Source organism: Trichoderma evansii (genome assembly GCF_050947405.1).
Source record: "Trichoderma evansii strain SZMC 28006 chromosome Unknown GGI43scaffold_26, whole genome shotgun sequence".
Lineage (NCBI taxonomy): Eukaryota > Fungi > Ascomycota > Sordariomycetes > Hypocreales > Hypocreaceae > Trichoderma > Trichoderma evansii.
In genome coordinates, this window is record NW_028145180.1 from 55,710 (window position 1) to 68,761 (window position 13,052).

The 13,052-nt window shown below is 48.9% G+C and overlaps 4 protein-coding genes across 4 annotated transcripts; 1 reads left to right on the forward strand and 3 right to left on the reverse strand.

The window, feature by feature from the left end:
• Positions 1-266: 266 nt before the first annotated feature.
• Positions 267-621, forward strand: GGI43DRAFT_387580 (protein PET117; the record flags this gene model as incomplete). The annotated part of the gene is made up of 2 exons (XM_083203951.1): positions 267-362; positions 457-621. 2 exons carry the CDS (start codon positions 267-269, stop codon positions 619-621), a joined length of 261 nt encoding a protein of 86 aa, XP_083056459.1.
• A 292-nt stretch (positions 622-913) lies between these two features.
• Positions 914-4,831, reverse strand: GGI43DRAFT_387581 (DNA-directed RNA polymerase II subunit RPB2; the record flags this gene model as incomplete). The annotated part of the gene is made up of 3 exons (XM_083203952.1): positions 914-1,076; positions 1,139-2,367; positions 2,438-4,831. The coding sequence occupies 3 exons, from the start codon at positions 4,829-4,831 to the stop codon at positions 914-916; spliced, it is 3,786 nt and encodes a 1,261-aa protein (XP_083056460.1).
• Positions 4,832-5,336: 505 nt separating this feature from the next.
• Positions 5,337-7,572, reverse strand: GGI43DRAFT_415744 (UEV domain-containing protein). The gene is made up of 4 exons (XM_083207184.1): positions 7,392-7,572; positions 7,187-7,274; positions 6,874-7,112; positions 5,337-6,789 (listed from the first exon to the last, which is right to left on the reverse strand). Exons 1-4 carry the CDS (start codon positions 7,440-7,442, stop codon positions 5,530-5,532), a joined length of 1,638 nt encoding a protein of 545 aa, XP_083056461.1. The 5' UTR covers positions 7,443-7,572; the 3' UTR covers positions 5,337-5,529.
• A 602-nt stretch (positions 7,573-8,174) lies between these two features.
• GGI43DRAFT_425520 (OPT family oligopeptide transporter) lies at positions 8,175-10,685 on the reverse strand (the record flags this gene model as incomplete). The annotated part of the gene is made up of 3 exons (XM_083208521.1): positions 8,175-8,951; positions 9,010-9,473; positions 9,542-10,685. 3 exons carry the CDS (start codon positions 10,683-10,685, stop codon positions 8,175-8,177), a joined length of 2,385 nt encoding a protein of 794 aa, XP_083056462.1.
• Between the last annotated feature and the right edge of the window lie 2,367 nt (positions 10,686-13,052).

The window sequence follows — 13,052 nt, forward strand, 5'->3', positions numbered from 1 at the left end:
AAATCGACCGCCTAGGCCACCCACACAACAGATAAGCTTCACTGGCAGTATCGTCTAAAACTTCGTTCATATGCTCGCGCCGTTTAATTCGCCAACACGCTTAAACATCCACACACTTACACCTCTCCCATCCTTGTATAGTATCTTATACAAACCACACCATTTCATTGAGCCACTCTCTTTGTATTTCCACTAGAGCCTTGCACGCAAAGCAATTCCCCTCAGAGAAGAGAGAGAAAAAAATCTCATTATAAAACACACTCGCCATGTCTCAAGCTTCCAGAATCGCCCTCGCCACAACATCCACCTTTACCTGTGGAATGATTGCATGGGTTCACTTCAGACAAAGAGAAGAGAAAAATGTACGTTCTGCTTTATCTATCCGCTCCCCGTAATCTGCATCAGCATCATCTGCCATTTCGTTGTTTCCTGCTAACCAGCAACTACTTTACAAAGGTTATGCACCAGGGTGTTGTCCGTGACATTGAGCGACAGCGGATCAAGAGAGAGCGTGAATTGGACTTTGATATGCAGCGTCAATTGGAGGAAGAGTACAAGCGCGAACAGAATGTTCACAACTCACTAGAACCTGTGAGCAACAATTCTGCCCCGCCAAAGTAGCGGGCAGCATTTCCCCCAAAACATCTATTCATACCATGTATCACGATGAGCGAGCTTTAGAGATTCATGTTCGTTTCATTTTTTGTTTCTTTATTGTATTATTCTTATCTACATGTACAATCATACTCTCCGCTCAGCATGTATGTAGCTGGCGTAGCAATAGGGGTGAAGCTCCCCATATCCATTCTGTCTCAGAGCAATTTCCACTTTCTACCAATCTCCAAAAGATGTACGGAAATGAACTTTTTTAAACCATATTATGCAGCATTTATAACCCAACCCCGTCTCCAATTTACCGAATAGATGCACCAGACCGGTTTGTGTACATTCTAGCTGCAATGTTCATTGACTGGAGCTCTTGGAACAAGAGCTTGGCAGCATAAGGAATGTGAATCTGTGCAATCTTGGTCTTGTTCTTGCATGGTCGGCACTCGAACGATTGTTTGGACAAGTTACTATAAAGATGTTAGTGAGTCTGTAATTGAGTTTGTAAAAGATATGAACGAGGAATACGTACGCAATGGGTGTCATGAGTCCACAAATCTCGCAAATGTGAACTCGGAAAGCGTCTGACACCTCAAACAGTCGCTCCTTGAGGAAGGACGCTGCACCATGTGCAATCATACAATCACGTTCCATTTCTCCGAATCGGAGACCACCATCTCGAGCACGACCCTCCACCGGCTGCCTTGTCATGATTTGCACAGGACCACGAGCTCTGGCATGGATCTTGTCATCCACCATGTGACGGAGTCGTTGGTAGTATGTTGGTCCAAAGAATACTTGTGCTCTCAGCTTGCGACCTGTATGGCCGTTGTACATAATCTCGAAACCTCGAGACTGGTAGCCGTGCTTTCGCAAGAGCTCTGAGACTGAGTCGACCGTGACATCCGTGAAGGGGGTAGCGTCACCCTCCATACCTTCCAACGTAGAGACCTTACTCAGGAGACACTCAATCAAGTGAGCAATTGTCATACGAGACGGAATGGCGTGGGGATTGATAATGATATCTGGAGTGAGACCTTCTCTTGTGAAAGGCATATCCTCCTGTCGGTAAGTAACACCAATAGTGCCCTTTTGACCGTGACGAGAGGCAAACTTGTCTCCAATCTGGGGAATCTTGGTCGTTCGAACACGGACCTTGACATATTTAACATTGTCCGCGTTCACCGTTACGATGACCTGGTCAACGATACCGTTCTCAGTGCTTCGCAGAGGCGTTGAGATATCGCGTCTCTGGTGCATGGTTGTCCTGGTTCCAAGATCCTGTGTCTCAGCGTCGATTGGCGCTGTCTTGCCGATAATGATATCCTCACCAGACACTCGGACACCAGGAGCAACGATACCATCTTCATCCAACTTATCATATGTGCCGTGCTTCATACGAAGGGTATTTTGGTGGAATGGCTTCTCAAACACTTCCGTGTAGTTCAAGCCAACCTTCTTCTCTTGGTCTGAATATGATCGGAAGAAAAGACTTCGGAAGAGACCTCTGTCAATACTACTCTGGTTCATAATGACGGAATCTTCTTGGTTATAACCAGAGTAACAAGCAATTGCTACAATGGCGTTTTGTCCGGCTGGCAGTTCACGGAATTTCAAGAACTCCATAGACCGAGTGGTGCCTAGCGGCTTCTGAGGGTAGTAGAGGATATTGGCCATGGTGTCCATGCGCCGAGAATAGTTGGTCAAGAAGAAGCCCATGGCTTGTTTACCCATGGCAGATTGGTAGGTGTTACGGGGGGACTGTATCACACCAGTTAGTTATTTGAACATATTATAGAAAGGTAAGAGAAGGGGAGAATAGTTGACATACCTGGTTGTGATCGGGGAAAGGAATGATACTAGCACAGATACCTAAGATCATACTTGGGTGAATCTCGCAATGCGTGTACATGTGAGTTGTCGGATTTGTCTTGGTCTTGAGACGCTTGTTTGGATCGTCTCCCATGTCTTCATCCGTGGAGATACCAGCTTTCTGAAGACGATAAAGTTCAAGATCCTCCGGTGTCATGCAAATCATGGCCGTTTCTTCTTCCTCGGCATCGAGATATTCCACCGCACCAGCCCTAATTAACCCCTCCCAACCAAGCTTCATGCTTGGGTCTTCTGGAGGCTCAGCCTGCTCTTTAGCCAGTCTGTTGACAAGGTCCTTGGTCAAGACCAAGTGGCCCTTGTTGATACCCGTTTCCGGATCATCTTCTTGCTGTACAGTAAAGACAGGACGCATAACACGACCGGCGTCAGAGAAGATTTTGAATTCTTGGTCACGAATGTCTCTGATCAGAGAGACTTCGTATTGCAGATAGGATTTACGACGAGTATCCAAAACTTGGTTTACCAGATGCTTGGGGTCTTGGTGGATTCCAACCCAGACTCCATTCACAAAGATCTTTGTCGCATGGGGATATCTCAGCGGTTCATACTCTTCAACGACCTCCATACCTCGATTGATCATAAACTCGATCAAAGGCTCAGAAGGAGATCCGACACTGACGTAGCACATCAGAGACAAGTTTTTGACCAGACCACAAGCTTGTCCTTCAGGGGTCTCGGCCGGGCACACCAAACCCCAGTGTGTGTTGTGAAGCTGTCGAGGCTTCGCCAGCTTACCATCTCTTCCGATGGGTGTGTTTGTACGACGCAAATGAGAAAGTGTCGAAGCAAAAGTGTAACGGTTAAGCACCTGTGATACACCTGCAGTCGAGCTCATAGCCTTCTTCTGGTCACCCCAGTTTCCGGTGGCAAGTGAATACTTCAATCCGTTGGAGAGTGTGCCAGGCTTGATGCCAACAGCAAGGTTGAAGTGGCGGTTGCCCTCAACACATCGTCTCAGGTAGTTGGCCAACTCGGTATTCATTCTGCGCATGATACCACGGAACAGCTTGGCCAGCAGTGGACCAGCCAGATCCAGACGCTTCTTTCCAAAGTGATCACGGTCATCAGGCTCTCGTCTTCCGAGTGCGCATTGCAATAGCTTGTGCACCATGTATCCGAGGAAGAATGCCTTTCTGGTCTCACTGCCTTCAGTCTGGGAAATGTGAGGAAGCGTCTCCTTCTGGAGAATGTCCTTCGCTACACGAACACGCTTCTCACGACCGAGACCAGCTTGATCACGATTGCCTCGCTTTCCGATGAAATCGAGAGCAACTTCTCGATCTTGGACGCAAAAGGCTTCTTCAATACAAGGCCGAAGCATTTCAAGCATTTGGCTGTCGTTTCGGTCGTAGCAAATGTGATTCAGAATATCTTCATCAGAAACGACACCCAGGGCACGGAAAACAATGGCAACGGGAAGATCTGACTTGACAAAAGGCAGGGTTGTGTGAATAGTTTGTCCAAAGCCACCTCGCGCAGAGTCTCCTTTGCCATACAACTTGAGCATCATGCTAGAGATGAGTCGAGAACCCTTTTCCAGCGCACTTCGGATTTCGGCTGTGTAGGTATAGGCACTGGGCTGAGCCTTCTTGAAGACCTGAACGATGTTTGCGGCGGAGCGCTCTTGGGCGATGAGAACCTTTTCACTACCGTTGATGACGAAGTAGCCACCTTGGTCGTAAGGGCACTCGTTAACAAGGAACAGGCTATCATCCTGTTCACGGCTCAGATGACAAATCTTGGATTTGACCATGATAGGCAGCTTGCCAACGAAAACCATGTCCTTCCAGTCGTCAGACTTGCCGAGATTGTCGTCTTCGCCATTCTCTTCCTCCTCCCATTCCAGCTTTGTAGGGTGCTCTCCGGTCCTTGCATACTGTTCTTGCTGGGCATCGTCCATCTCGTGCAGTGGAACCTCCCTCTCGACAGCCGCAGACACTTTTTTGGTGATCTTGATGTAAAGCGGACTGGCGTAGGTCAGGTTACGGTCTCGACATTCGTAAGGCAGCAAAGATGTCACAGTTCCATCCGTCTCACTGATAGTGGGACGTGATACCATGACACTTCCAAATTTGATTTCATATCGGCGAAGGGCTATCGTTCGGCCAGGTGGCGAAGGAGGATTGGGCTGATCGAGGGTGATGGTGGAGTATTCGTTAACGAGATCCTGGATTGTCGTCTGAGTAAACTCGTCAAAGGAGTCGGTCTGCTGCGATACAAGACCCTTGGTCTCGAAGAAAGAGGAAATCACAGTCCAGCAATCCTCGGGCGTGATGCCCTCGTCCTCATCCCCATAGTTTTCATAATCGTACTCGTCTTCGTAATCAGCCATGGTGTCGATGTGTAGTCGAAATCAATATCGGTAAGAAACAAAAAACAGCCTTCTCCTTCAGATCTTGCTCTAGAGAGCCTTCGAGCAGAGACTCGAAGCAATTATCGTGAATTGCGGCCTCGTCCTCGCGCCGTGGAGGGACCGCTCGAACAAGGAAGCTCTCGACGAATCAGCAGCGATCCTAATGCCTGTCTCCAACGAGCATCTGCGAGCGATCCCGGCAAAAAGAGTCTCCTGGACACAAAGAACTCTTGCGGGACTGGCGGGTTGCGCACAACGTTGAAGAGCAGCAACTTTTTAGGCGTGATAATGGAAACTTTCCAAGGCAAAAGGGATCCCGCCAGTTGCTGCGGCGCGCGACGTGCTTAGAGAGCAGAAAGCCACTGACTAATTTAGGCTAGCGCCCCGATACAGGAATTATGCCTCGATATCACGATTGGATTAGATAAGCGAAATCTTGCCTTGAGCTGTGAGGGCGATCTAGCAAAATACAGAATAGAGAATATAACAAAGAGAGAAATGATTTAGAATTCCGGTTTTGGTCTATAGAGTCTCTATTAAATTGCTTTTGTGCAAGTCAAAACTATATCCAACGAAAGACATTTCAAGCCTGTCTCATCACACTATTGTATCCACAAAGACTGCTATCAAAGGGTAGGTTACTTAGGTAGGTAGGGGATATATACGCATCGCATTTATCATTGTAAAATCAGCCCCATGCCCTGTGCAATCTTGCGTGCCAGAGCCTTCTTGAGATACCATTCTCTTGCCAAAGATCGCGTCATTTTCGCAAAAGCTGCAGGGGATATGCGACCTCTCTCAACTGCCCGACCAAGCATGAATATGGCATCGCCTAGTGCCCTTTCCTCTGCTACTACTCTGTACAACTGATTTGATACTACCGTGGGGGCTACTAGTAGCTCGTCGATATCTGGAACAGTATGGCTCCTCGAACCTTCAATGACGGCATCTGCTTTTCGCAGAGCGTCGTGAAGGATATTAGTGTTGGAATTGATAATGTTGGACAGCTGAGTCAGTTGCCCCATTTCTGCTTGAACGGCAGACATTGCAGATAACATGGCATTCTGCTGTGCGCCTAATCCGGCCATGCTAGATTCATTCTGTTGTCGGCTGCGTTGTCGGATAGAAGCCAGAGTCTGGGCCAGCTGCCTAAGAAGAGCATCTTTTTCGGGGTTCGGGGGAATAGGAGGTGCTTCGATTGCATGAGATGAAATCTCTAGGCTGAGTGCATCGTCGAGGAGATTCTGCGGAGGTGGTGGCGGCCTTGGTTGAGGAGGAGGCTGGGGCTGCTGTTGGAATTGCTGTTGCTGCCATTGCTGCTGCTGGGCAGGAGGTCTATCCCATGCTTGTTGCTGCTGATGGGGTGGCTGCCATTGTCCCTGGCCCTGTGCTTGTCCTTGGGGATGGAATTGGCCTGGGTATCCAGCTTTTTGCTCCAGTGGCTGAGGTTGTGGTGGCCCTTGCGTCTGAGGAGGAAGAGATTGAGGGCTTGGCACCTGAGCATTCGTGTACTGGGGGAGAGACTGAGCATGAGGCTGGTATGGTGGCCTGGATACCTGTGACTGTGGCGGGAGAGGCGGAGCTGATTCATATCTTGATGGTATCCCTGCGCTGCTGGCAGGGCTGGGAGAAGAGATCTGAGAAGAGATCTGAGAAGGGATCTGAGAATGTGGTGGGATCGGTGGTGGTGAACGAGCGTCCTGATGAGGTTTGGGAGGCGGCGGCGGCGGCCGGGGTTCTCCTTGATTTGTATATGGTCCTCCTGGAGAAGACGTTGAAGTAGCAGGCAATTCTGGGGGATGTGGAGTGACAGGAGGCGGCATTTGAGAGGGAGGCGGGCTCTGGACATCTGGCGGAGACTGCTGCCGCGAGATAACCGGTGGTTCCTTTGCGAATACATCGCTCAAGACGGAAAGGAAATCGTTTAGGCTTGATTTCTGTGCACGAAAGTTAGCCCAATTTGTTGATTTAACTCAGGGGAGAGCACATAGAGCCAATCAATAAAGGAGCATACGACTCACATCCCAGAAATCGCCCCAGCCAGCCAGATATGGGTGGTAGATCTGGCCTTGGGGGTCGACATGTTGACCCGGACGGACCATCATAGTCTCTGTTGGCGTGACGTACGCCAACGGCGCCTCTCTTGGATACGCATGTGGCACCCATATTGATACGGGGAACCTATATGTGGTGCCTCGGAAGAGGGTCGGGATCGTGCCCGTCAAATGGACTAGCAGAGAGCTGGCGCCATTAGGATACGCTACGAGTCGGGTTGTCAGTCCTGGGAATTAAATGGCAGTGAAGATGATGGTAAATGGAAAGGCGCAGTCGTACTGTAGACGTCGGTTCGTGGAGCAAGTGTCGGATATCGTGCGAGGACCGTGGCAACGTCGCCGTACGTGCGATTGACATCGTGATATTCCTGCCGAGGACGAGGTCAGATGCGGGGTGCTTCTGTTGTTTGATGAAGCACAGTGGTCAAGAGCACTTCATCTGAAAGAGAAATAGAAAGAGGAAGGGGAATAAGAAGCGCACATACACTTGTCAAGACGCTGTACAGCCAGTTCAGCACATGCTGTTGAACGGGCATCGTAGTGGTGATGCTTTGCGAGGCATCATCAGTCGCGGGAGTTGGTGGGCGGGCAAATACTGGAGTAGCAGCTGGAGCTGCAGCTATGGGTCAATGATGGCTCCACGGATGACGACTTGGAGCTTCCAACATCTAACGGCTCCACGGACTGGAGGGGTTCCAGCGGGCAGCGCCGCCTTGTGGGGGCCTTGAGCCCCTGTAAACTGCGCTGAAGCCCGCTATAAGGCTGTGCCGCTAGAGAGGTACACTTGGATCGCCATGGTTCGTATTCATTGTATTTATGCAACTTCATTTGCTTTCATATACCATCAGAAAATACTTGCAAATTTTGAATTTTTAATCACTGAAGTATCTCAAAACAAACACTACTGTAGGTTTGAAACGCTAATAGCAGTCTTAGAGTGCTAGCAGTGATAAATCCCGATACATGGATCTTTTATATCAACAAGCACCCAAGTACTTCAGCCAAGACCTTAAGGGCTGGAAACTGAATTGCTCTTACTGAATTGCTCTTTCCTGCAGTGCCCACAACAGACAAGCGAACCACTTGTTTATAAACCTAAGAATTATTCTTCATACACATTGCAACTCCACAATCACCATATACAATAGCAAGCCTCTTTCAGTTTTATAATGAGGTATGTCATTTGACTATCTATGTTGAAAATGAATTCAACGGCGTTACAACAAAAATTAAGCAAAAGGTATCATATCTAGGCATCAAGACATCAATCAATCATCGCTCAGGGCAAAGCAGCGCTCGCTGCTATCCGCGTTATTTCCCCACCAGTTGGGCATCGTAATGATCTTGCCCGCGCCAAAGCACAGGAAGATGAGCAGCATATTGAAGTTGAAGCCAGCATCAAACGCCGCCGCCAGAATGTAGTTCCACCGCGCCCACAGGTCGTAGCGGTATCGGAACGCCAGGAACATGACCACGAAACCTCCAATGAAGCTCGAGGTGTAGCCTGTGCTGAGGTTGCCGTAGAAGATGGACATGGCGGAGAAGAAGATGGTTGTGTTCCAAAGCTGGAACTTGGCCCGAGGGAACAGCTTGTGTAGCCCGAAGATGACAATGGGGCACACAGCGCCGACGAGATAGCCATAGGGAACAGGCTTGTAAATGTCCTGCTTGAAAAGTCGGCTGGGACCGACAAGCACATATTGGACGCCCGATGTCAGAGATGACGCGAGTGCCTGACCAGTCCACTGGTGAGTGGGATCTTCCTCGGCGCCAGAGAGATATTCGCTCTTGGTATCAAGGACCCATCGGATGACTGCATAGTCAATGGGGATACCAATGGCCGAGCCGAAGACTTGCGAGAAGAAAACGGCCTTGGGTGGAATATGCATGTAGTGGCCGATCTTCATGTCTTGAAGGTTGAGCTGTGCACGATACCAGGCATCTCCCGCGATGGCTCCGTAAGTCGAAGCACCACAGGGGTTCTTGAATCCGGATATGCCGTTTACCATGGCACCGTACAAGAGCTCGTTGGTTGTTCCGATAGGCTAGAAGAGAGTGTAAGTAAAATAGATGCATAAATCAATATTGACGGAAATTTCTTACCAGTTGATAGTTGGACAGAGCATACAGCCAGCCCAGCGGCACGACAACGATAGCTCCAGTGATAATGGCTACAAAGTAGGTCCACACAGGAATGAACATCAAGTTCTTGCCGACGATGGCGATAAGCATAACAAACGAGACCAAGAACAAGGCGCCAAACCACCACCAGGGAATCTCATCGTAAGGTCGCTGCAAGACGTTGAGTTGATCCTTGTACTGCTCGGTAATCTTGCCAGAGCCCTTCACTGCTGTGCGCTCTCTGAGCTTCTTGAAGCTCTCTTTGATCTGAGGCCAACCAAAGAGGAGCATCCAAACAAGGGCAGAAGAGTATGAGGCGATATCGAAAAAGTTACTCCACAGCTGTTGGGTTCCGACGTACAGGTCTCCGTACTCTTCGTATGCGGTTTGGTTGAGTCTCGAGTCGGCAGTTAGGAGTTCGGTCAAGGGATAGGCGGTTCCGTTTTCTGAAAACATACATGTTAGCTGTGTTTTTTTCGAATGGCAATTTCAAGAATTCTATGTAAATACATACTCAGAAAGACGCGATTTGACATCAGGTTGTGACGCCACTCTCCCAGGTTACCAAACTTGGAAGCAGGAATCAAAATCCAGCAGTTGAACACAAATGCAGCAAAGAGAATGACCTGGGTCCACCAAGGAGTCAGGAAGAGACTGCCGCCGTTGGAAATACTAGACCAGTCAAGAGACAAGTTCAAGAATCCCATGCCACCGAATCCGGAACCGATAAAGTTGGCCGTCTTGTTATGCGGCGCAACCCAGCAGAGGAAAGCCAGAGAGCCGAGGAATGGGAAGGCGTATTCGGGCAGGAATTGCCACAGGATAATGCCTCCCATGACGGAGAAGAAGACCACCATCTGCTTGCGAGAAGCACGGTTTGGGTTCTCGCGCTGCTTCTTCTGGGTCTCGAATAGGGCAGCCTGGCAGATGGACTGGAACCAGGGATACTGTGGGTCGTAGATCAGGAATTGACGTGCCAAGGCGGCATATGAGTAGCCTGTCCAGGTAATACCCAGCATGAAGAAGACAGCCACAGCACCGTTGACAGGCTGGCCGAAGTATAGCTCAGACATGGCAATGGGGGTGTAGCCCAGGTTGTAAGTGGCACCAGATGCTGCAGAAATGGTGACCAAGACATGTTCTTTGGTGCTGAAAGGACCCGGGTTAAGGCTGAAACCCCATTTGGATCCGGGGATTCCAATCCACCAAGCCGGGAGGACTTTGGCGAGCCACACACCGACGTAGTTGGAGGCGATCTGGACGAAGAAGACGGAATAAGGAGCATAGGTTGTCCGGAAATGGGCCATTTGTGACAGGAAGGCTCCAGGGGCGACAAAGAGGATGGTGAGGAGGAAGTATCGAAATGTCAGGGTCGGTTCAGTGGGATCGTCAGTGAAGCTGACAATGCGCCTCACATATTGCGGGATGTCTTTGATTCTGGGATCATCCTCATCGACAATCTCTTCCTCACCATTCTCATTGGTTATGGTGTACTGGGTTTTGGTGAGGTCTTCCTTGGACTCGACGTCAAGATTGGCGCCGGCCTTTTGGTCAATGCCCAGGATTTCGGACTGCTCTTTTCGGCTCAGGTTCTCTTCGGTGAAGATAGGACCGGCAGAGACCACTTCGCCTGGCTTCTCCAGTTGAGCGGACGCCATTGTGGGAGGCTGATGGACTTGTGTCCAGAATAAACAGCCTGGCGTTCCTACAAAAGGTTCTACGAAATGTAGGTTGAAGAAAAAAATGCACCGCTTGATGGAGTGAACATCCTAATAAATGAGGGCAGACATGGGGATATTTATCCGAGCAATGTAACGATGGATCGGTGCTACGTAAAAGAAATTCATTCTCCATCCATATCCAGCGCGGGGCTCTCAGTTCCTTTGGTCAGTCCAATGCAACACCAACACCAACACCAACACCATCGCCGATGAACTGACAGGATTCCAGTGGCCAGTTACGGGCAACTTTACGGCACAAGATATCCGGAGAGTGGATGACCGGGGCAGCACGCCATAGCAAGGGATCTTTACGATGGACTGCATGACAATATGCTTAATTGGAGAGAATTTGGACGTGAGCACTTACAAAGGCCCCTCGACGATCCATCTTTCGTATTTCGTGTAAGCCAACTTCACATACTATTGCTAAAAAGTAGCATTACCCGGAGGACGGGCACCAGCCAAATTGATCAAAACTAGGGCTTTTGTGTAAGTGACAGTGGGTCATCTGAACTGGGTAGCTCGGTCTAAAAGCGGAATTGCCATCGCGAGTGCCACATCTTAAAATCAAAGCTCTAAAAGCCTTCGGCTCTGTACTGCCGGCTGGGCACCGAAAACGCCATGCATATGAAAAATGCGCCAGGGCTAAAGAGGTTCTTTTGCATGCCGCTGCACATTCGAAGCTAACTTGATGGGATCCTTTTACCTCAGCAAGTGCGGTGGCTGCGGCGTTGGAAGCGGAAAACTTCGCTCGGGGAAAATTTCAAGGAGAATTAAAGAACAAGCGTCGGCAAAGGTAAAAGACGCCAGGAGCAAGGGAAATGGTGTCATCGCGAGCTAAACTTGAATTAGATAAATACACGTGGGAATAGACCCAGTTGCTTGGACGTCTTTATTGAAATGCTTAATTCATTTTCAAAGAAGCAGCGTGATGGGTTCACCATCGGCCTCCTGCAGCTTATATGCAAGCAGAGACTATTCCGCGTGTTTGGTGTCAGTCGATACGACATAAAAAGAAGCTGATGGTAAGGCTGTAAATCGGCGATCTTGAGGTTAACATAGGCGCTGCTACAGGCGATAAGAGTGGATATTCGCGGATGCTCCCCAGGGCGGCAACCACCGTTTTGATATGGAGCTTCAGTATCGGGCCTTGTGGGGTGCAGTCCGCTCCGGACTTTATCGACAAACGCACTATTGCTTTGAGAAATCTTTTTTTTTGTTTTGTCTTAAATCATCAATTGCCGGCTCGGGTTGTCAGACGATATGGTTCGCCTAACGTCGGGTATTGTTACCATTTTGTAACAGCCTTTTCGAGCTTCAGTTGCAGGATCCAGAAGACCCATTCTGTATTACCAATGCATGTGAAATCATTGTCGCGTCAGTATTAGAATGTGGAAATTGTCGGATATTCTTTGTTTAGTGCTTTGTTCTTTCCGATTGAATATTTGTTTGTCATGCAAATCGCCTGAGATTGAAACTGGGCGTCTATTCTGTGATCACGTGATCGGCTGCTCCACACAATCTCATATATCGCATCGGAGCTTCAAATGTTGATGGGCTAATGCAGCCAATAACCACCCTATCAATTGATGCAATACTACGTACAAACTAGCGTATTCTAAGTCTGGAACGCCAAATTGAACCTTGACAGCTGCTGAGGTTGTGCGCTATCGCGATTCGTGCTCGATCCATTGCTGGTACTACTCTCTCAGCAGGCAGGTCGATTTGCAAGATCTACAAGCTTAAAAAGAGAGTGCATATGCAGGACCGATATATTAATGCTATATTCCACGCTTGGGCAAGGTAGGAAGGTCGTGGGCCTTTTTTTCCACACACCGAATCCTATCGGAGGCTTGTTCGGTGAGTGGAAGTGATGCGTCACCAAATGCGTCACCAAGGGCGTCATTGACATCCTTGCGTTGTATAGTCAGCAATGCGGGATTAAGTAACATATCGATAAGAGAATGTGATGCTCATATAGACGGTATCACGGAATATGTAATTGCTTGGTGAATCAAGTGACAAAACGTGGTGATACGACTTGGAGTTTTCGGTCAATATCATTTCTACATATTTGGATAGCGCAAAATAGGTCGGGCGATATGCATGCGATAGTAGCTAGTAAGGCTTACTGTAAGCAAGAAATTCAAAAGGGAAAGCTAGCATGAATCAGCAGCAGTATCTACAGCGATGGCAGTACTTGCAGAAGAACGTGCCAGTCTCTGGGTTCGCGCGTGTCAATATCGGATGAGTGCACGAATTCAGCCTCACATATACATCCTTTTACTATTCTCGTGGAATTTT

What these genes read in the sequence shown, in the direction of transcription:
- GGI43DRAFT_415744 (XM_083207184.1), bottom strand. Translation starts at nt 7,442, where the DNA reads ATGCCCGTTCAACAGCATGTGCTGAACTGGCTGTACAGCGTCTTGACA. An exon ending in TGTACAGCGTCTTGACAAGT is followed by an intron (nt 7,275 to 7,391) that starts GTATGTGCGCTT and finishes CGTCCTCGGCAG; the next exon opens with GAATATCACGATGTCAATCG. An exon ending in GCTGGGGCGATTTCTGGGAT is followed by an intron (nt 6,790 to 6,873) that starts GTGAGTCGTATG and finishes TTTCGTGCACAG; the next exon opens with AAATCAAGCCTAAACGATTT.